We start from the raw sequence: 21,160 nt of genomic DNA, 5'->3' as shown, positions 1-21,160 counted from the left end.
CGAGACCTCAAGTTTAGAATTTGAGGTCTCGAAATCAAGCATCTGAAAGCACCGTCTTTATGTGACAAGGGTGTTTTTTCTTTCTTAGTTATCTCGCAACTCCAACGACCAATCGAGCTCAAATTTTCACAGGTTTGTTATTTTATGCATATGTTGAGATACAGCAAGTGAGGAGACTGGTCTTTGACAATTACCAATAGTGTCCACTGGCTTTAACAGATGTTTTTAAGAAAAATTAAACATTTTCTACAAACTCTCAACTAATTAAAATACCTCACATGATTGTTTGCTTCTTCCAACAAATTCAACGCTATGTTTAAAGGCAGTGGACACTATTGGTAATTGTCAAACACCAGTCTTCTCACTTGCTGTATCTCAAAATATACATAAAATAACAAACCTGTGAAAGTTTGAGCTCAATTAGTCGTCGATTGCGAGATAATAATGACAGAAAAAAATTATTGTCACACAAAATTGTGTGCTTCACAGATGCTTGATTTCTAGACCTCAAAATCTAATTTTGAGGTCTCTAAATCAAATTCGTGGAAACTGAATTACTTCTTTCTCGAAAACAAAATTACTTCAGATGGAGCCCTTACTCACAATGTTTTATACTATCCACCTCTCCCTATTACTCATTTTCAAGTAAGCTTTTATGCTAATAATTGTTTTTAGTAGTTACCTATAGTGTCCATGGCCTTTATTGAAACAGTAGCTCTCTGTTTTTTGGGTTTTTTTTTTTGTATATGGCTTTCTAGTTTTCCAACCTCGGCTGACAAAAACTTGGGCTGTGACTTTGCAAGAAATATCTTTAAGCATCTAAAACGCTTGATGAAGAATTAGAAGCGGAGGGTAACTGTGATGTGAAGCGACTCGTTTGCGAGTCTATTATTCCTCAACCCCGCGACCCCTCATCCGTGTATGAATAATAATAAAAATGTGATCGTACCTGGCACGGTCGACGTCGTAGGCTTATGTCAAGGCCTTCATGGGTTCTACAACTCCGTAGAGCCGCTTCATAGGATATATCATAGCAGCTCTGTGAAGCTGTCCTAGCAAACACAGCCTTGACAAAAGGCTAACGTCGTACCGCACGTACATTTTTTCTTCCTGTCGCATCTCTATGATAACACACACTCCTCATTAATGCGTACATCACATAGCCTTGACATAGGCCTGTCGATTGCAACCAGTATAAAACATCAGTGTTGTCTGTTTACATCTACATCTGGGCTACTTATCAAAGCCTTTGCATGTTGCGTTTCTTCTCTTGACTACGATTGCAACCAGGCTGATCGAGTTAGATTTTGAGGCCAATTTGTAATTTGTCCGGAAATATCGTCGGCAGAGAGACAGAAATTTAGGGGGAGAAATATGGTTCAATTAGGGGTGACAGATAATCCGAAAGAGAAGGCGTTGAAACTGCCTCCTCCCGTTGATAGCACAGTTGTCGTCTTGCAGGTGAGTTCACCTTTTCTCAGTATTTCATTTTATTTTATAGACGTTTATTTCCATTCCAAGAGGAATAAAAATAACATTGTTTTATAATTATATGCGCCTACACTGTTTGGATGCTAAAAAATGTTTTAAAAAAATCGGTAAAGACTGATTGAGACTTTGAAATGGGGACATAACCAGAAAAGCCACAACTTTTAAGCCCAGCTTGTGGTAGATATGCCTAGAAAAACAACACAAACTGGACTATTACATAAACATTAAAGGAAAGGTACACGTTTGGTAATTGTCAATGACCAGTCTTCTCACTTGATGTATCCCATCATAAGCATAAAATAACAAGCCTTTGGACATTTTTGAGCTAAATTGGACATCGAAGTTGCGAGAAAACACCCTTGTAAGTTTTTAAGTTAATATTGATTTTGAGTAATTACCAAAGGTGTACCTTCCCTTTAACAAGAACAGTGAGATAGTAAAGGTACAATATTTAACTAAGACAGCATTAGACTCTATGTGAGTGACGTCACAGAGGGGTGCAACTATACAAAACATATGACTAAGCCCATGGATGTTTCTAATTTAGCATTTAGGCCTAGAAAATGTTCCTGCATGGTGTTCACAAATATTCTAGACTTAACTTAGGTATTGGTTTTTTATCTTTGCTGTGAAACCCTGAAATTTCAGTGCAAGATTTTGCCGAATTTTGAGGAGCTACTTTTCTTTCACCATGCATTACGGGAATTGTAATTTCTCTTTCACCATACCGTAAAGGGAATTGCAACTTCATTAACTTCTTCACCAAAGAGTACCCAGCAGCCGGTTTTCACGAAACGTTTGGACTAACCCTATCTCGAGTTAGGATGGGTTCAATGCGTCCTAACATACGGAAATTAACTCGTCATAAGTCCTAAAATAATCCTAAAGTTAGGAAGAGTTTGGGGTGTCGAAGACAGGCAATTTAACGTTTCCTCCGTGAGTTTCACCATGATCTCATGGGGATGCTCTGCATCCAAGCCCAGAGCTATTTAAAGGCAGTGGACACTATTGGTAATTACTCAAAATATTTATTAGCATACAACCTTTCTTGGTGACGAGTAATGGGGAGAGGTTGACGGTATAAAACATTGTGAGAAACGGCTCCCTCTGAAGTGCCATAGTTTTACGAGAAAGAAGTAATTTTCCACGAATTTGATTTCGAGACCTCAGATTTAGAACTTGAGGTCTCGAAATCAACCATCTAAACGCACACAACTTCGTGTGACAAGGTTGCTTTTTTCTTTCATTATTATCTCGCAAGTTCGATGACCGATTGAGCTCAGATTTTCACAGGTTTGTTATTTTATGCATATGTTGAGATACACCAACTGTGAAGGCTAGTCTTTGACATTTACCAATAGTGTCCACTGCCTTTAAGTTAGGAAGAGTTTGGGGTGTCGGAGACAGGCAATTTAACGTTTCCTCCGTGAGTTTCACCATGATTTCATGGGGATGCTCTGCATCCAAGCCCAGAGCTATTTCAAGAAGAAGGGTAGATTTCCACTCCATTTTCAAGAAAAAGTTTTGCATATATGCATAGAGCATATAAGCACAATTTGTGTCACACAGGAAATACCCAATAATAGGGAAAAGAACCCACGCAGTTGGTACCTGAAAAAACAAGTCCAGCCGCAAAAGGCTTCGGTCGTCCACATAGACTTGATTCAAGTCCCGTTCTCGTTCGGGAGGTTTCGGCGCCAAATAGGAAAACAAAAATGTAGCTAGCCTATAGTGGTCCCGAGAACCTGCGGCATGCGGACACTTTCGCACATGCAATTGTGTCCGGGGCTATGCAAAAACCGTCCGGCGGACATGTGCATGACTGTATCACCCCCCCCCCCCCAATGTGCGCGCGTAAGAGAGCGTGCATGCACTGAACCTACGCATATGCAGCATGAATATTCACGTATTTTATGATTGCAGCGAATACACAACGGCCGAACATTTCCAATGTCATTCATGACATGCACTTGTAAAAGCAAAGGCGAACTTGTTCCGTCGACCGAGGGCGTTTAATAATTTACTGCAAGGACGGATTTGCACGGGGGCGGACACAACTGCATTTGCAAATTATGTCCGGGCGGACACAATTGCATTATGCAGCAGCGTCCGGGCGGACACGATTGCGTATGCAAAACCGTCCGGCGGACATTATTGCATATGCAATAATGTCCTCCGGATAGTATTGCATAGAGGACATAATTGCATGCGACACCGGAGATTCGGTCCCCCATAATGGGAAATTAACGTGGGTCAAAAGAGGGCGCTATCAGAAGAAGTTTGTACATAGTTCGCCATGGGAGTGGACGGGGGGGGGAGGGGGACACCGAATCTCCTGCCACATCGGCCAAGTTTCCCGACGTTAGGCAATGTGACTGGAAATAAAAGGACTCTTACGAGATTGGGACTTGGGTCAAGTTTAGGGTCCCGGAGGTGAACGGCAGGGACAGAAACCGCTGAGTCAACCTGACTTCCTTTCCTCCCTTGAAAGCTAAAAGGTAGTCGGTTGACTCAGTGGTTTCTAAATTCACTGTCGTGTGAAATGGGGGTTATTCAAACAAATATATATTTAAAAGCATTGTATACTTTAGGTAATGTCAAAGACAACTTTTGTTAAAGAAGACAATGAAGAAATTTCGGGTTTTGAAGAGTTTTTATCGACAGTTGGTCTGCCTAATGTTTGTATCCAATTATTCTCTACGTTATCGGCATTAGTTTAAAGGAACACGTTGCCTTGGATCGGTCGAGTTGGTCTTTGAAAAACGTTTTGTAACCGTTTGTTATAAAATGCATATGGTTCGAAAGATGTTGTAAAAGTAGATTACAATGATCTACACAAATATGCCTCGAAATTGCGTGGTTTTCTTTTTACCTCGTCCAATAACACGGTCGGCCATTTATGGGAGTCAAAATTTTGACTCCCATAAATGGCCGACGGTGATAGTTCCCGACGTAAAAAGTAAACCGTGCAATTTTGAGTGATACTTGCGTGGATCATTATATTCTACTTTTAAAACATCTTTCTAACCATATGCATTTCATAACAAACGGTTTCAAACGCTTTTTATAGACCAACTCGTCCGATCCAAGGCAACGTGTTCCTTTAACAAGTAAACCGTATTTTTTACCTCTAAATGATTTGGGTAGGCCTACTTTTTGTAACACAACACACAATGTCCCCAGATTTACATTAAACTTACACCATTTGAAGATCATGAAAGTAAACAGCTTACCTTAAAATATTACTTGCTGAGGTGTTGCAGTTTTTGAGAAATGTACAATTTCACAAAAGTTTTACGTGTGAAACGAAAATTTATATTTCAGCATGTACAACGGATTTATGCGACTCCTGTAAACAATTTCGCTGTGATTTTCACCTTTCTTTTCCTTAAAAACTTGACGACTAATGAAGATGAAACTTCTATAGGCTTATTTTCCATGCATCTTCATGAGTAGGAATTCATATCATGGCTAAAATAAAATTCATCTTAAAGGTATCATACCCTTTATCTTTATATCTCCGCAGTCAACAGCGCCACCAACGGCCAAAAAGTCATGTTGCACGAGGCGTGTCATCATTTGCATATCTGTGACGTGTGTCCTGTTGGCCATAACGATCGCTTGTGTCCTGCTGGCCCTCTACGTCCGCCGTGATTCATGTCTCACGTACTGGGGACCGTGCGAACCTTACTACATCGACTTATCTGACGACATCGTTTATGACGTGAGTAATACTAGTCTTGGTGCAAGAGGTTTCTCGTTTCCCTTTCACGCACACCGCAGCCAATTCACCGACAGCGCCCGCACCGACTCACCGGTGTACGTGAAAGGGAAACGAGAAAGGTCTTGCACCAAGACTAGAGTAATATATACAAGCACTGGACACTACAGGGTGTCTCAAAAAATACACTTTTGAAATGGCTGCCCCGAATAAAAAGTATAGGATTCTGGGGGAAGTTTTAGATGTATGGATAGCTTATGGACTCGACTTTCATATGACACCAAGAAGTCTGTAAATAATTCATGCTTGGATGAGCTCACTTTGTGAAGGGTGTGGCATTTAGGTTGCGCAGGAAATAGCCTTCCAATGAGAGACTTTTGGGACGCTTGGTGGCAGCAGACTTACCAGGTAAAATCCATCGTTCTCGGTTAAGTGCGCATGCTCAGAACTACGTAAACAATGGAAATTTACCTGGTAAGTCTGCTGCCACCTAGCGTTCCAAAGTCTCCCATTTTTGAGAGGTCCTTTGAAGCTTACGAAATTCAATCCAAGATGTCGGCTACTTATTCTTCAGTGTATAAAAAGTGTGATTCTGTGATTACTAATTTATATTTTTTTCGTTTGATCTGACAGAGTGATTTCTCAGTGTGGAATCATGATGACGTCGTCATTCAATCATCTGATTATAGTTCGTCTGGATCAAGCGTGACTATTATTGAAAACATCATGAACGGGGAGTGGCAAGATGGCGGACATGAGTATGAAGGGGAATGGCAAGATGGCGTCCCCCTTGATGAAGCGGGAGGTCAACAAGTTGACCCCAGCGGCGAGCACGTACCCGGACAACCTTTAGGTGTGTAAATGGTAGACTGTATAGAAATGAAATGGTAACACCATGAAACGACATTTTTGCATAGCAAAATATTTTGACGGTGAACAAATTTGTAGGCACTGAATGGTAATAGAGTAGCAAGTGCATCTTTTTTTAATAGCAACTGCTATACAAGGGAAATCGTTCACTGAGAACCGTTGGTTTCAACTCGACGTTTCGATCAGTATAGGTCTATGCTCTCTTCCTCTTCTGGAGAAAGCTTTTCCGCAAACCTTTCCATTTCGTATTTCGACCATGCAAAGTTTCAAATCCTACTTAATGTTAAACTGGTTCACTGTCCTTATCCGCAAGTTGGCTTTATACGTATACAAATGTACGTCGAATTTAACTGGGAATCTCCTAAACAAGAAAGCCATGTGAAATTATTGTTAGCATACAAAATTATTAGTAACGAGCAATTGAGAGCGCACATTGGGTGCGTTCGTTTAGCTTCCCTGGGTCATTCCCGGTCTGCCCCGATGCGTTCAAATAGCTTTGACAGCCTTCCAGGGGCTCACCCGAGTCAGCTCCCAGTGCCCTGCTTGTGGAGTGGGTCACTTGGGGGTGACCCGAGGTGCATGACGTCACCACGAGAGGGCGAGTGTGATTGTTCGATTAGCTCTTGTCAGGGGCTCACCCAAGTGAGCACCCACGGTCGACCAGGGAAGCTAAACGAACAAAACATTGTGAGAAACAGCTCCCTCTGAAGTAACGTAATGCTTGATTGTTATTATGATTATTAATTTGTGATATTTGGAAATACAAAACCAAACAAACAAAAATCGAACTCAAAACTTTCATTCATTAGTCCCTTGCAACTTCGACGACCAATTGGGCTCAAATTTTTTACAGGTTTGTTATTTTATTCATATGTTGAGATACACCAAGTGAGAAGACTGCATGGTCTTTGACACATGCACCTAATGTGTCCAGGGGCTGATCTAAGATCGATTGTAACTGCAAATCAATCTTAGTTGCTAAGTAAAGTGTGATGTCACAATACAAATTACTATGGCGATACTGACAATTTTGTCTTGTGATGAGTTGTATTGCTTTTGTGATTTGGCCCCTTGGTCTTTGACAATATTATCAAACGTGTCCACTGCCGGCATGATTTTCATCATTACCAGTAGGATTGTCATTTGCGCAGTGTGCCCCGAAATCTGTAGTAACATAACATTTTTTTATATTTTTTCCCCCATTTGTTTTTTTCCATTGGCGGAGGAATTTTTTTTCAAGTTACTTTTAATGTACAAAGCTACACAAACTACTGGTAAAACCAACATCTTTTAGAACGATACGAAATAAGAATTGGCAAATGACAAAAACAGGAAATTTTATGAAAAGCATGGCATCTATAGTACAAAGCAATACAAACGGTTCCCATTTGGTAATTGAACTTATCTAAGTTGTTGTTTTTAACAAAGATATTTTTTCCATAACAAAATAATTTTTGATCAGAATAAACGAGAAAACTTTAGTAATAATTGGTTTGACTTTTACTCCGTTTGATGAAGCATGTCTGGACAAAGACAAAGACACACGTTGAACCTGTTAACAATGTAAACACGTAAATTTAAGTCTTGTCAACTTCTGTTGTTTAGGCATATTGTTTGAGATGTAAATAATACACCTAATTGAATTGGGGAAAAAACACCTAAAGCCATTGGACACTTTCGGTAAACAGTATTGCCCAAGGCCCACACTTCGTCTATCACAACTTATAATATAAAATAACAAACCTGTGAAAAATTAGGCTCAACCAGTCATCGGAGTCGGGAGAAAATAACGGGAAAACCCACATTTGTTTCCGCACGTTTCGCCGTGTCATGACATGTGTTTAAACAAAATCTGTAATTCTCGATATCGCGAATTGATATTGTTTTAATGTTTTCTCAAAAAGTAAAGCATTTCATGGAATAATATTTCAAGAGAAGTCTTTCACCATTACCTTCTGTAAACCCTGTAAGTTATTTGTAAATCTGTGTGAATAAAACAAAAATGTCTGTTCCGAATAATGGCTTTAAAGCCATTATACACTTCCGATAAACAGTATTGCCCAAGGCCCACACTTCGTGTATCACAACTTACATATAAAACAACAAACCTGTGAAAATTTAGGCTCAATCGGTCATCGGAGTCGGGAGAAAATAACGGGAAAACCTACTCTTGTTTCCGCGCGTTTCGCCGTGTCATGACATGTGTTTTTTAATATCTATCCGTAGTTCTGTTTTACTGTTTTACTGTTTTCTCAAAATTAAAGCATTTCATGGTAATATTTCAAGAGAAGTCTTTCACCATTACCTTCTGTAAACCCTGTAAATTATTTGTAAATCTGTGAACTTTTATTTGTTTTTGTCTGTACCGAAAGGGTCCAATGGCTTTAACTGGACGTCACTATGTTGGGACATGTATTTTCATAAACTTAACAGGTCAAGGGTCATTAGCTATGACGTATGAATAATTTATGAATACATCATTCAACAAAAAGCAAATTAATTTATTGATTGTTTTTTGTTTTTTTTCTTTTTCCAGGAATCATCGTTGTTCCGCCAGAGATAACCCAGATAGTCGACTATGTAGAATAAAATACCAACGACTGTTACATGTACTTTGTTATTAACGTCATCACAAACGGCTGTTTCATGTAGCATGTTATTTTTATATGAGATTTGATAACTGTTAAAAAAGAAAGATTTGTTACTTAATCACGAACGGCTGTTTAGTGTTGTATGTTTCTTCGTGTAGGATTATCTTAAAGTCACCTGGAAGTGGTATTTTGTCCAAACAAAGCTTTTGACACTAAACTATGTGTTTTGATGAGTGGAATATGAATAAACAATTAACTAAGGTTAAAAAAAAAATAGTTTCCATGTTATTCACAAATTTGAAAAAAATCCCGACCCGAGAGGGCGCTGTTCGTGACGTCAACCGAGGCGCGATGAACCGCATGCAGCGCCAACACAAGACGGTGACGCTTGGCGCAAGCTCAACACATGCCCTCAAAGTGAAACAATACCTGATTTTTTTTCACGTTAGGCAAGTGCTGCATACGTCTTTCAGGTACCTTATTCGACTTCCCCACTACCTGGGAAAATTATTGGGATGGCGTCATGTTTTAGAAAAGAACTGTTCTCTTCATGTCAAAATGTGTAGTGTATTCTTTTTTTCAAAACGTACAAACTCACGGCTAGGACTTGAATGTACTTGCACGTACGTGTGTTCGATGTTCGATCGAGGAAAAGTCTTCTTCGATTGACGTCACAAAAGGGGTAGACGGAGTCACCCCCACACAACCTTATTTATTTTTTTTTAACATATAAATCGTTAAAAACAATAACTCAAAATTTTTAGTTCAGGAACATATTATCTGATGTTTGAAGAAAAAAGAAATTATATTTCCAGGTGACTTTAACTGAAATAAAATGTTTGTTTAATGGCCAAAAACAACAGTCGTGCACATCAACGTCTGTGCACAGCGAATATTTCTTTTTTAAAGTTTGTTCTGCCTTTTCTTAGATTTTTTTAAACGATGCTAAGCCTAATGGCGTATAATTTTATGTATAAAAAATGCTCTATAATAAATAAATACATTTTAATAGTTTTAAATGTAAGATACCAAGTAATAAACCACAAGGGAATCTGACTTAATCTAATTTGGGTTGAACTAAGAAAAATAGACATAAGCTGTGTTATTAATACAAATGGGAAAACAAAATACAAGACAAACCGAGCTAAACTTTGCAAAGATTGTCCACTCGAGATTGTATTTTTTTCTCCATTCGGACAATTAACTTAGTAATATTAATTATGTCTTTCGAAGTGTATAAATAGCAAATAGACCAGAAATGGTGCGCACAACGAGTGCAAAGTATATAGTCAAGAATAATATTTTGTATTGAATCCTGGTCAATTCTTCTGAATTGTAACACACGTAAAAACAAAACCAGTGCATTTATCCCTATAAGCAAGACACTTAACCATAATGATTCGCCCTTCGAAGGGGACGTCAAGCCGTTGGTCCCGTGTGTTGTCTAACGCACGTAAAATAACCCGGTTCACTTGTCGAAAAGAGAAGGGGTTTGCCCTGGTGTTCCTGGTTTGATTGGCTGTAAATTGCGCCAAAGCACCTTGTTAACCTAGCCATGGCGGCCTTACACTTTCTTAATGTGTACAGAGGAAGAGTCCTATATAGGGCTACTTGTAAACCATGACATGGTGCTACGTAAAAGGATCAGGTCTCATAATGCAAACGTAGTCCCACATACCTTGCGGAAAATACCGAATGTTAAAGGCAGTGGACACTATTGGTAATTACTCAAAATATTTAATAGCATAAAACCTTAATTACTTTGTAACGAGTAATGGGGAGAGGATGATATTATAAAACATTGTGAGAAACGGCTCCCTCTGAAGTGGAGTATTTTCGAGAGAAAGAAGTAATTTTCCACGAATTTGGTTTCGAGACCTCAGATTTAGAATTTAAGGTCTCGAAATCAAGCATCTGAAAGCACACAACTTCGTGTGACAAGGGTGTTCTTTGCTTCCATAGTTATCTCGCAACCTGGACGACCAATTGAGCTGAAATTTTCACAGTTTTTTTTTAATGTATATACTGAGAAACACTAAGTGAGAAGACTAGTCTTTGACAGTTACCAATAGTGTCCAGTATCTTTAAAGCGCCTTGATGAGCGTCACTTTCTCGGTTCAAAAGCAATGCCACTGATTAAAAATATTCAGCGCAAAAATGGTGCCATGAAATTTTTTACAAAGAGTTTAAACCAGGTCAATTTCTAAAATTAGTGTATAAAATAATTATATGATTTATAAATAAATGATTTTTAGAAGACAATGTGCTGTTTTCCTGTGTTTTATTTTATAAAATCTTGTGACATAATTTCTGGCGTTCATTTAATTCCACACAATTTTCTCGAATTATGACTTCATTTCAGAAGGGAATATTTCGTAGCATAATTGATTCTGTAAAAAGCTGAATATTTCACTCTCTTGTCCAGGTGTGGTCAGTTTGAGATTGAAAGTAAATCTTTGTCCATTTGTTTGAGTGAAGTTGGAATGAACTTCACTCTAAATCGAGTTGAAAGTGCCCGTCTTTTAAAACGAGTTTTATTTATGCCAATGGCTCTTTGCAAGAGTGATATGGCGAGCAAAACGAGTGGGTTTTTTTCTTCACTTTTTTTTTATATTAAGAGAGATGACCTTCAAAATCAGTAAACAAATTATATAAAGATATTTTTATCTTTATACCCTTGTCAACACAGGTTTCATAAGCGGGAATAATTGAAGTCATTTGACCAGAAAATTTTCAATGACTGTTTGCCTTGCAGTGAGAGTCTGGGATTTTGTGTAAACACCGTCTCCGTCATTAAAAGTGAGTGGACCAATCACTAAACCTTGGGGCACGCAACAAATCAAGTTGTGTAAATCTTTCATTGTTGATGTTGTTATGCTGTGGTTGTCTATTCTCTATTTAGTTTTTGACAATGTTATTGTTGGCGCTTATATTGGTAGCTGCTACCATAGAGTAAGGACGTCCTTACTCTATGCTGCTACCGACCGGCACGGCGAATAATAGGTTATTTTCATGTAATGAAAGTTTTAGTTGGAAGGTAGGGTCATATTAGTTTGTGTCAACATGCTCCCGAAGACGATCAGAGCATACTGATCAAAACGTTGAGTCGTTAAAGGCAGTGGACACTATTGGTAATTTCTGAAAATAATTATTATCATAAAACCTTTCTTGATTACAAGTAATGGGGAGAGGTTGATAGTATAAAACATTATGAGAAACGGCTCCCTCTGAAGTGCCATAGTTTTCGAGAAAGAAGTAATTTTCCACGAATTTGATTTCGAGACCTCAAGTTTAGAACTTGAGGTCTCGAAATCAACCATCTAAACGCACACAACTTCGTGTGAGAAGGGTTATTTTTCTTTCATTATTATCTCGCAACTTCGATGACCGATTGAGCTCAAATTTTCACAGGTTTGTTATTTTATGCATATGTTGAGAAACACCAACTGTGAAGTTTGACAATTACCAATAGTGCCTTTAACCACTGGTTCTTTCCAGAATCAACACTCGAACAAGAATTGTTTGTTAAGTAACACCATGTGAATATTATTATTCACATATAACCGCAAACCTCTATTGTCATATTTCCACCTCACAAAGTTTCGAATCCTAGTATAACGTGAAACTTTTTTTATTGCCAACTTAATTATAAAGACAGATTCACTTTAAAGCCATGGGACACTTTCGGTAAACAGTATTGTCCAAGGCCAACACTTTGTGTATCACAACTTATATATAAAATAACAAACCTGTGAAAATTTAGGCTCAATCGGTCATCGGAGTCAGGAGAAAATAACGGGAAAACCCACCCTTGTTTTCGCACGTTTCGCCGTGTCATGACATGTGTTTATTAAAATAAATCTGTAATTCTCGATATCGAGAATTGATACGTTTTAATGTTTTCTCAAAAAGTAAAGCATTTCATGGAATAATATTTTTTCAATAGAAGTCTTTCACCATTACCATCTGTAAACCCTGTAAATTATTTGTAAATCTGTGAACTTTTTTTTTTTTGTACCAAAAGTGTATAAATGGCTTTAAAAGTCACTACTCCGCCCACTGCACCTAAAAGAAGGAAAAAAACAGAAGACTACAACGTTTTCAAATTTTCTTATCAAGAACTGTCAAGCAGAAAGTCCTATGTTATGGTGTATTCATTTATTGTAAAACTGCTCCAACCGTAATATCTTTCAAACGTAAATTTAAGGACCCCTTGTTGGGGTAGAGTTTGTTCTTATAGAGAACTGTCTTGCTTTATTCTGATACCGCGGAGTATAGATGTTCGGGGGTTCGGGATACTTCTCAGTTCTAAAAAGAACTGTCCTGCTTTTATTAACTATTACCCGGGTTGATGGTATAGAAATAGGCTGGGACTACTACTTTAGCTTATAGGATCGTGATTAACCGTACTACCGCGGAGTCATTTCTTAAATTGGTCTCAACGTTTCGACTAGCTTGCTCTAGTCATCGTCAGGAGACTGCCGAGTTAACTGACTTTGAATGACATTTCTCATGATGTCATCTGTTGTTTCTGTCCCACCTGTTAACAAACACTCCATTGTTCGCTAAAGTTTTTGTCCCGGGGTCCTTACCAAACAAGCAATGACTTTTTGAGGGCCTCCATCCACACGCATGTAATCGGCTATACCTGTATTGATAGCTAAACTTTATACATTATAAGGTGACTGATGGAAGTATGTGTTTACAACTTGCATATAGTGTGTGGGGAAAAATAGAAAAGCACTTGTATAACTTGCATAGTGTGTGTTGAACAAAAAACTTGTCCTTATACATAATGTGTGTATCTATACTTGCCAGGTAGAGTTTGTTGTTAGAGAAATGTCTGTCTTTATTTATTCTACTACCGCAGAATAGATTTATCGGATCTTAGGGAGACTTCTGAAAAGAACTGTGCTTTTTAACTTCTACCCGGGCGGGAAGCATAGAAAATTGGCTGGGACTACTACTTTAGCTTAGGATCGTAATTAACTGCACTGCCGCGGAGTCAGTTCTTGAATCGGTCTCAACGTTTCGACTAGCTTGCTCGGTATAGTCATCGTCAGTGTTGTTATTGTTATTTTAACTAAACTGAACTGACTGAGCGAGTCTATGCATTTTTTACATTATAAAAGAGTGAGACACTATTGTACGAAACCAGCGATCCGTACAGCATCTCTCATCACGTGAAAACGTACCTGGCCGCACTCGGCACGTATTGTCATTAAAAAAGGAAATATGCAAATGAGTACATGACGTCACGCTATTATTATTATAATAATTTACCATAATTGAATTCACCCTGATCTGCCGATGCCATATTATATAAACTGATCACGCAGTTATATTATCGCTATACAGTCTCTTTACTTCACCGCTGCTCAAATCGTTCAGTTCTTCTCTGTTTTGCTTGCTTGCTTGCTTGTGTTTAAATAGTCTAACTCTGACTATCAGAGCTAAGCAAGATGGTGCAGTTAAAAGTATCAGATAATCCTAAGGACCATCTAGACCAGAAACCGGTCGCAGAAGCTCCGAGCACTGTTGTTGTTCTACCGGTAAGTGTGAAGCAGTGAAAGTGTGGATTTATAATGTATATTATTATTGTTTTTTTTATTATGAAGATAGCTAGGTGTTATTTCTTACCGAGTCCATTTTAATTGCAAAGTCATTTTTAAAGCAATTTTTAAAATGCTGTAATATTCACCCTACTTTAGTTTCTGATTTTGTTTGGTTCTGTCCTCAGAAATTATGTGGAAAATTGTTATTAAATAGCTTGATCAGCGTTTAATTATGTCCTAAAGCCTTAACCATGTATACAGGCCTAATATATATATCAAATGCAACCGCCATCACTCATTTTACCGATAGGAATATCTCGTCATTCTTGAGTAAATTAGAAACTAATTTATATTTTTATAAAAAGTGACAGGATACGGACATTTTCTCCCGAGTTGTTCTTCTTACTCCATTTTTAACACAAGTTACTAACATGTTAATATACAGGCAAGATATTTGTTCTGTTTTAGTCTGATTTCTGATTTTGGTTTCTGCCCACAGTAAAATAGTGTACATATAAATCCTTATAAAATATATAAGGCCTACGTGTATTGGTCATCCATGACAACAAATAGTCTGGATTTTCGTTACACAGCCAGTTTTCTCAGATTTTTACCAAAAGGTTTATCTCATTTGAGTATAATTATAAACAATTTCTTGTTTTAAATTTAATTTTTCCATATTTTTCCTACTTTAGTCTGATTGTTTTCTGCCCACAGAAAAAAACTGTCATGAATAGTTCAGCCCCTGTTCCCAATATAATAAGTAATAATAATAATAATAATGTTGAACATTAATCTAGTGCGCCACGTCTGTCAATGATGACACTCCTGGTGCAAAAAACAAGAACTCTGCTAATACACAATGACACAAGACAACCAAAAGTTTGGAGGCTATTGTTTCCGAAATAGATATGTTTTGAGATGATTTTTGAATTTGGAACAAGTATCTGCTTTTCTGAGTTGAAGTGGGACGCTTTGAAGTGGGATGTTTTTCTTGCTTCTTTCCACTGGCCGAAATATCATTCCTAAAAATCTTCAACTAGACCTACTAAATAAATATAGAAATTAATTTGAGTCGTGTCCATGGCCAAATGTTTGGGTTTTCTGTGATATCAACGAAATCTATCTATAGACCTTAAAGTTTTTAATAATTTATTTGTATTATTTTTTATATATCTTTAGGCCTATTGTTAATTTTTAAAAATGTTCTAGGAACCCGTTTTCTGTATGACGTATTCAATACCGTGAACGAGGAAAATGATATTTAAAAAAACAATTTCTGGTGAACAAAAGTGTTTCTGTTTGGTTTATAATTTGGTATTTAACACACTTCTAAAAAGACTCTGCTAGGGTCGAAACGTCAAGCCATTAGCTAATTTTTGCATGAAAACGGTTATTATCCAACAGTTTTAGTAAAATACTGCACCGTCTTTTTTTTCACAGCAGACGGCACCACCCAGAGCCAAGTCATCATGCTGCACTAGGCGAGTCAAGATCTCAGTGGTTGTCTTGTGTTTCGTTGGTACTCTGGCAATCCTTGGTTGCCTTGTGGGTTTTCGCTTGTATCGCCGTTACGGTTGTGGCACCAGGGTAAGTAATTGAAGCATTGATCACATTTCAGATGTATATTTTTTGGGAACACTACTGGTAGTAACTCAAGATTATTGTTAGCGTAAATACTTACTTGGTGACGAGCAACGGAGAGCTGTTGATAGTGTAAAACATTGTGAGAAACAGCTCCCTCTGAAGTAACGTAGTTTTTGAGAAAGAAACGAAGTCATTTTCCACAAAAATACTTGAGTTGAATTAGAGACCTCAGCTGAAAGCACACAACTTGTGCGACAATGTTGTTTTTTCCTCCATTATTCTCTCACAACTTCGACGACCAATATTGAGCTCGTAAATTTCACAGGTTTGTTATTTTTATGCAGACAATAATGTTGAGATACACCAAGTGAGAAGACTGCATGGTCTTTGACAATCAAAGGTGTCCAGTGCCATTAACGTCTATGATAATGAATTGCACAAATCAAGAATTGTGATTAAAGGCAGTGGACACTATTGGTAATTACTCAAAATAGCTAGCATCATGAAACCCCCGTGGTAACGAGTAATGGGGAGAGGTTTATAGTATAAAACATTGTGAGAAACGTCTCCCTCTGAAGTGAAGTAGATTTCGAGAAAGAAGTAATTTTCCAGGAATTTGATTTCGAGACCTCAGATTTAGAATTTGAGGTCTCGAAATCAAGCATCTGAAAGCACACAACTTCGTGTGACAAGGGTGTTTTTTATTTCATTCATATCTCGCAACTTTGACGACCAATTGAGCTCAAATTTTCACAGGTTTGTTATGTTATGCATATGTTTAGATACACCAAGTGATGAGACTGGTCTTTGACAATTACCAATAGTGTCCAGTGTCTTTAAGGAACTAGACGAACATTGAGTCAAATACTTATAAGCAGCATCCAGCAAAAGAGTCCAGAATTCTCCTGAAGACGACCAGGGGCCAATTTCATAGAGCTGCTTAAGAAAATTTTTGCTTAAGCACGAAAATAGCTTGCTTATTTTACACATGTTACTGGCCAACATTTCATGGCATATACATTGCTTGTGACTGATATTTAGCTGTTGTTTACTATAAGCTTAAGAATTGAGTGGAGTCTTGGCAGGGAATCTGATTTTACTATTAAAAAGCAAGGATTTTTTCGCTTAAGCAAAATTTTGTGCTTAAGCAGCTTTATGAAATTGGGCCTACTGATTGAATCGTTGAGTCGTTAAAGAAACACGTTGCCTTGGATCGGTCGAGTTGGTCTTTGAAAAGCGTCTGTAACCGTTTGTTATAAAATGCAAATGATTAGAAAGATATTTTAAAAATAGAACATAATGATCCACACAAGTATCACTCGAAATTGCGTGGTTTTCTTTTTACCTCTTCGACAAACACGGTCGGCCATTTATGGGAGTCAAATTGACTCGAACTATAGAGCATATAGCTCTATGATTGGAACCCGCAACCTTTTCAGAACAGAGTTTGAATTTTTTTTAGTTCAGTTCTGTTAGTCTCAACTAACAGGTCTGTTGGTCTCAACTAACAGAACTTACCATTATTTTGCTTCACAGCAGCGTATTGATGATGGTGGGTTAATTGACAAGTTGCACGGTAGCGACTGGGCTGACGGCTTTGACGGAGACCACGATTTCGGCATGAGCCCCGACGACCAGCGTGACGGTCGGCACCACCCAGACGGCGATATGGATCGGGATGGCCACGGCCAAGATGGCGGCCATAGTGGCGGCCATAGTGGCGGCCATAGTGGCGGCCATAGTGGCGGCCATGATGGCGGCCATAGTGGCGGCCATAGTGGCGGCCATGATGGCGACCATGATGGTGGTCGACGAGGCGGTGACCACGACGGTGGTCATCACGACGGTGAGTAGTTGCCAGTGTTGTAACCAGATGATAATAATAATAATAATAATAATAATAATAATAATATCAAAGTCTTGTATATAGCGCACGTATCTACCAAACAAGGTACTCAAGGCGCTGAGAATATACAAACTTTCAGAAATCATTTTGTTTTGTCATTTTTTTTTTTCAAGTCATTTAGCAAGTATCTTTGCTTAACAGTAAAGTCGGTGGCTTATTTCATAGAGCTGCTTAGCGGCCGATTTTGTACTTACTACTGTGCGATTTCCATTTCGCTGCTGAACATGACCTTCCGGAGCTTACTGCGCTAAAATAAATAACGTAACAAACAAAAACACGGTGAATGTGCAATGGTCTTCAAGTTGTTCTGCTAACCTGTCTAATACGCTTGCCCCTTAGCAAATTTGTCTGCTACAGTAAGCACACAGTTTTTGCTTACCATCAAGCAGCGCTATGAGCACTGGTAGTTACCCATACTGAAGATAATAATAGTTGTATTTATCTCCTAATAATTATTGGCTTTTTTTTGTGTGTCTTTTTGTAATTTAGGAGGTCCACCTCCCCCGCTCCACCAGCATATTAGAGCGCCTTCTAGAGTTCAGCCACGGATGGTTCATTGAAGTGGCAACCTGTCGGATAAAGTGCTCTTCACATGGATCGGTCGAGTTGGTCTTTGAAAAGCGTTTGTAACCGGTTTTTATAAAATGCATATGGGTAGAAAGATGTTGTATAAGTAGAATACAATGATCCACACAAACATGCCTCGAAATTGCACGGTTTTCCTTTTACCTCGTAGACTAAGACGGTCGGCCATTTTATGGGAGTCAAATTTTGGACTCCCATAAATGGCCGACCGCGTTAGTTCGCACAGTAAAAGGAAAACCTGGCAATTTCGAGGCAAACTTGTGTGGATCATTGTATTCTACTTTTAAAATATCTTTCCAACCATATGCATTTTTATTAAAAACGGTAACAAACGCTTTTTATAGACCAACTCGTCCGATCCAGGGCAACGTGTTCCTTTAACTGGGGTTCCTTGCATGGTTTTAGCATGGTTTTAGCAATGTATGTTTGGTTTGCGGTAACACCATGTGTGTATCTACTTGCCAGGTAGAGTTGTTCTTAGGGAACTGTCTTGCTTTATTCTACTGCCGAGGAGTAGATAATCGGAGGTTCGGGAGACTTCTCAGTTCTGAAAAGAACTGTCCTGCTTTATAACTATTACCAGGGCGGATGGTATAGAAATTTGACTGGACTACTACTTTAGCTTATAGGATCGTAATAACTGTACTGCCGCGGAGTCAGTTCGGAATTGGTCTCAGCAATGGTTTTAGCAATGTTTCACAAGCTTTTGCAAGAGAACTTGGACAGTGGAAACAGTAATTTGTTGTCTTTTCACACGGTGTACATTTTGGATTTTTTTTTTACAATCATCCTACCATTTAGCAAGGGACCTTAGCTAAATTGCTCTCGTGTGAAAGGGGATTTAGAACAACAAAATGCATTGGATTCGACCGAGGCCGGTATTGGAAACTCATGACATGTGCTCTCCAGTTGTTCGGGGATATGTTTTTACTGTTGTAAATAGCCTTATTGTTGCAAGAAATAATAGATATTATAATTTATACGAGATCAAATCAATTACATTGACCACAAAGGTATTCAATTAAATTTTAGACGAAAAAGTAATCATATTTTATTGCCAAATAAACAAATTTGAAAAGCAGTCAGCAAACAAATAAAGTGCCTGAAAACTGACTTCATTGTTTCTATTCGGATGCAACACATTGCTTGTATTAAAATCTTTGCTTTTTGTAAATGTTTTAACTTGTCCTATCCGCATGTTGGAATAACCTTTTGAAGAAAAGAATTTGCTTTGAGATTATTGTTCCATCAAACGTGTATCGTGTGCTTCTGTGTACACGGACTATTTTGGGCAGGTAGAATGCACGAAATATAAAGCTCTTGATAATCAAATACTATTCATGCAAGCCCCGCCCTCTCCAATCACGTGTGCTAACGTGCACGTCACCATGGCTGTGATTGGTCAGTTTCATCCAGAAGTAAGTGCAAGCCCCGCCCAATACACTCACACGTATAACTTGCACGTAAATCACGTCTGTGATTGGTCAATTTCTTAAAGACGTTAGAACACACGAAACTTCAGAACTCTTAGACATTCAAGTCCCGCCTACTAAACTCACACGTGTTCACGTGCAAATAATCAAGGCCCTGATTGGTCAACTCATCCAGAAGTTAGAACGTAGCAATATAGGTTCATTAGAAATTGTGCACGCTCCAACATTGCTTATTATTCTGAAAAAACTTAGATAATAAAAATGTTTGCTCTAAAATCCCTTTTTGCTGTCGTTGTTTTATATCTAAAATGCCGCCTGGCGCCGCTAAACCAGGACAGTTTGTTAGCGCGTGCAATTATTGCGTTTCCAGAAGTAAACAAACCTTTAACATTTATCTTGTCGTTTATTTTTAATAAAATATTTTGCTGTTTATTAAACAACATTTTATTCTACTGTTATACTATTATATTATACTGTTCTACTATTATATATTATTCATAAATACCTGAGACAGTTTCGCTATTCCTACTGGTGGAGAGCGCGTCACGTGGGTGTGTATAAACCTTTGTTTATGACCAGTAAGAAGTGTTGGAACATGGGCGTGACACGCGTGTTTGCACCCTGTGCTTATAAGACAGTTTCTTCATCCCTGAGAGCAACGGCTGAAACAGTTGTGCCACATCACACGATACGCGCGACGCGCACATCATTCCCTTATAAGGAGTTGTTTACCCGAGGGCCTTGACTGGGCCTTACCATTTCATAGCCGGAGGGGTGTTGTGTTGAAAGAAATCATTGAAAAATTAAAAAAATTGCATTTATTTTACTTTTTGACCAGAAGTGTTGATGTTTTTTGCCCGAAAAAGTATTTATGAATGGGAATCAAAGTGTGTTGAATCGGTTTTCAATTAGTGGTTTACACCCGCCGAGGCCTGGTTCTTGGTAATTTACCTCGACATCGTCTCGGTAAAATTATCAAGAACCAGGCCTCTTTGGGATTAAACCACTTTGAAAACCTCTTCACCACACATTGATTGCCTTATTTTGTTGTTTGATCAATAACATATGTTTTGGTGTTTATGAACAAATATTAAGTACAGTTGTTAAATAAGTATCTGTTCTCATCACTTTTGGATGTATTTTGCCTCGTGACTTCAATGCTTAAATACAGTTTACACAAAATTCTTAAAATTTGAAAAAATATTCCAATGTTTTTTATTAAAGCATTTCGATGTTGGGTAACCTTGTTTGTAAACATAATGTGCGCAAGTCATCTGTTGTTGTCACAAGACTAAGCAAAACCAGTTTGCGTGCAGGGTGTTAGTATTGATAGCAACAAGCATGGATACTCATTACAGACCATTATTTTACTAACTTCTTATTTACACATCAGTGGGTGTACTGTTTGAGGGCGCTGTTCA

General features: G+C 38.3%; 2 protein-coding genes across 4 annotated transcripts; both read left to right on the top strand.

Moving 5' to 3' along the window:
* The first annotated feature begins 1,143 nt into the window (after positions 1-1,143).
* Positions 1,144-9,751, top strand: LOC139943306 (uncharacterized). Its single transcript, XM_071940127.1, has 4 exons — positions 1,144-1,461; positions 5,018-5,215; positions 5,846-6,065; positions 8,619-9,751. The coding sequence occupies exons 1-4, from the start codon at positions 1,375-1,377 to the stop codon at positions 8,669-8,671; spliced, it is 558 nt and encodes a 185-aa protein (XP_071796228.1). The 5' UTR covers positions 1,144-1,374; the 3' UTR covers positions 8,672-9,751.
* Positions 9,752-14,016: 4,265 nt separating this feature from the next.
* LOC139943222 (uncharacterized) lies at positions 14,017-20,565 on the top strand. 3 transcript variants are annotated; one of them, XM_071940033.1, is made up of 4 exons: positions 14,017-14,225; positions 15,672-15,818; positions 17,355-17,661; positions 18,211-20,565. In XM_071940033.1, exons 1-4 carry the CDS (start codon positions 14,136-14,138, stop codon positions 18,279-18,281), a joined length of 615 nt encoding a protein of 204 aa, XP_071796134.1. In that variant the 5' UTR covers positions 14,017-14,135; the 3' UTR covers positions 18,282-20,565. The 3 variants fall into 3 exon arrangements, with proteins under 3 accessions (XP_071796134.1, XP_071796133.1, XP_071796132.1); XM_071940032.1 differs by having other exon boundaries at positions 14,018-14,225; positions 15,675-15,818; positions 17,352-17,661; XM_071940031.1 differs by having other exon boundaries at positions 14,020-14,225; positions 17,352-17,661.
* Positions 20,566-21,160: the final 595 nt, after the last annotated feature.

This window comes from Asterias amurensis, chromosome 10 (assembly GCF_032118995.1).
Source record: "Asterias amurensis chromosome 10, ASM3211899v1".
Taxonomy (NCBI): domain Eukaryota; kingdom Metazoa; phylum Echinodermata; class Asteroidea; order Forcipulatida; family Asteriidae; genus Asterias; species Asterias amurensis.
Note: the sequence above shows the minus strand (reverse complement) of the source record. Positions and strands in the feature narration are given on the sequence as shown.

What these genes read in the sequence shown, in the direction of transcription:
- LOC139943306 (XM_071940127.1), top strand. Translation starts at nt 1,375, where the DNA reads ATGGTTCAATTAGGGGTGACAGATAATCCGAAAGAGAAGGCGTTGAAA. An exon ending in GCACAGTTGTCGTCTTGCAG is followed by an intron (nt 1,462 to 5,017) that starts GTGAGTTCACCT and finishes ATATCTCCGCAG; the next exon opens with TCAACAGCGCCACCAACGGC. An exon ending in CTGACGACATCGTTTATGAC is followed by an intron (nt 5,216 to 5,845) that starts GTGAGTAATACT and finishes TTGATCTGACAG; the next exon opens with AGTGATTTCTCAGTGTGGAA.
- LOC139943222 (XM_071940031.1), top strand. Translation starts at nt 14,136, where the DNA reads ATGGTGCAGTTAAAAGTATCAGATAATCCTAAGGACCATCTAGACCAG. An exon ending in GCACTGTTGTTGTTCTACCG is followed by an intron (nt 14,226 to 15,671) that starts GTAAGTGTGAAG and finishes TTTTTTTCACAG; the next exon opens with CAGACGGCACCACCCAGAGC. An exon ending in CGACGGTGGTCATCACGACG is followed by an intron (nt 17,662 to 18,210) that starts GTGAGTAGTTGC and finishes TTTGTAATTTAG; the next exon opens with GAGGTCCACCTCCCCCGCTC.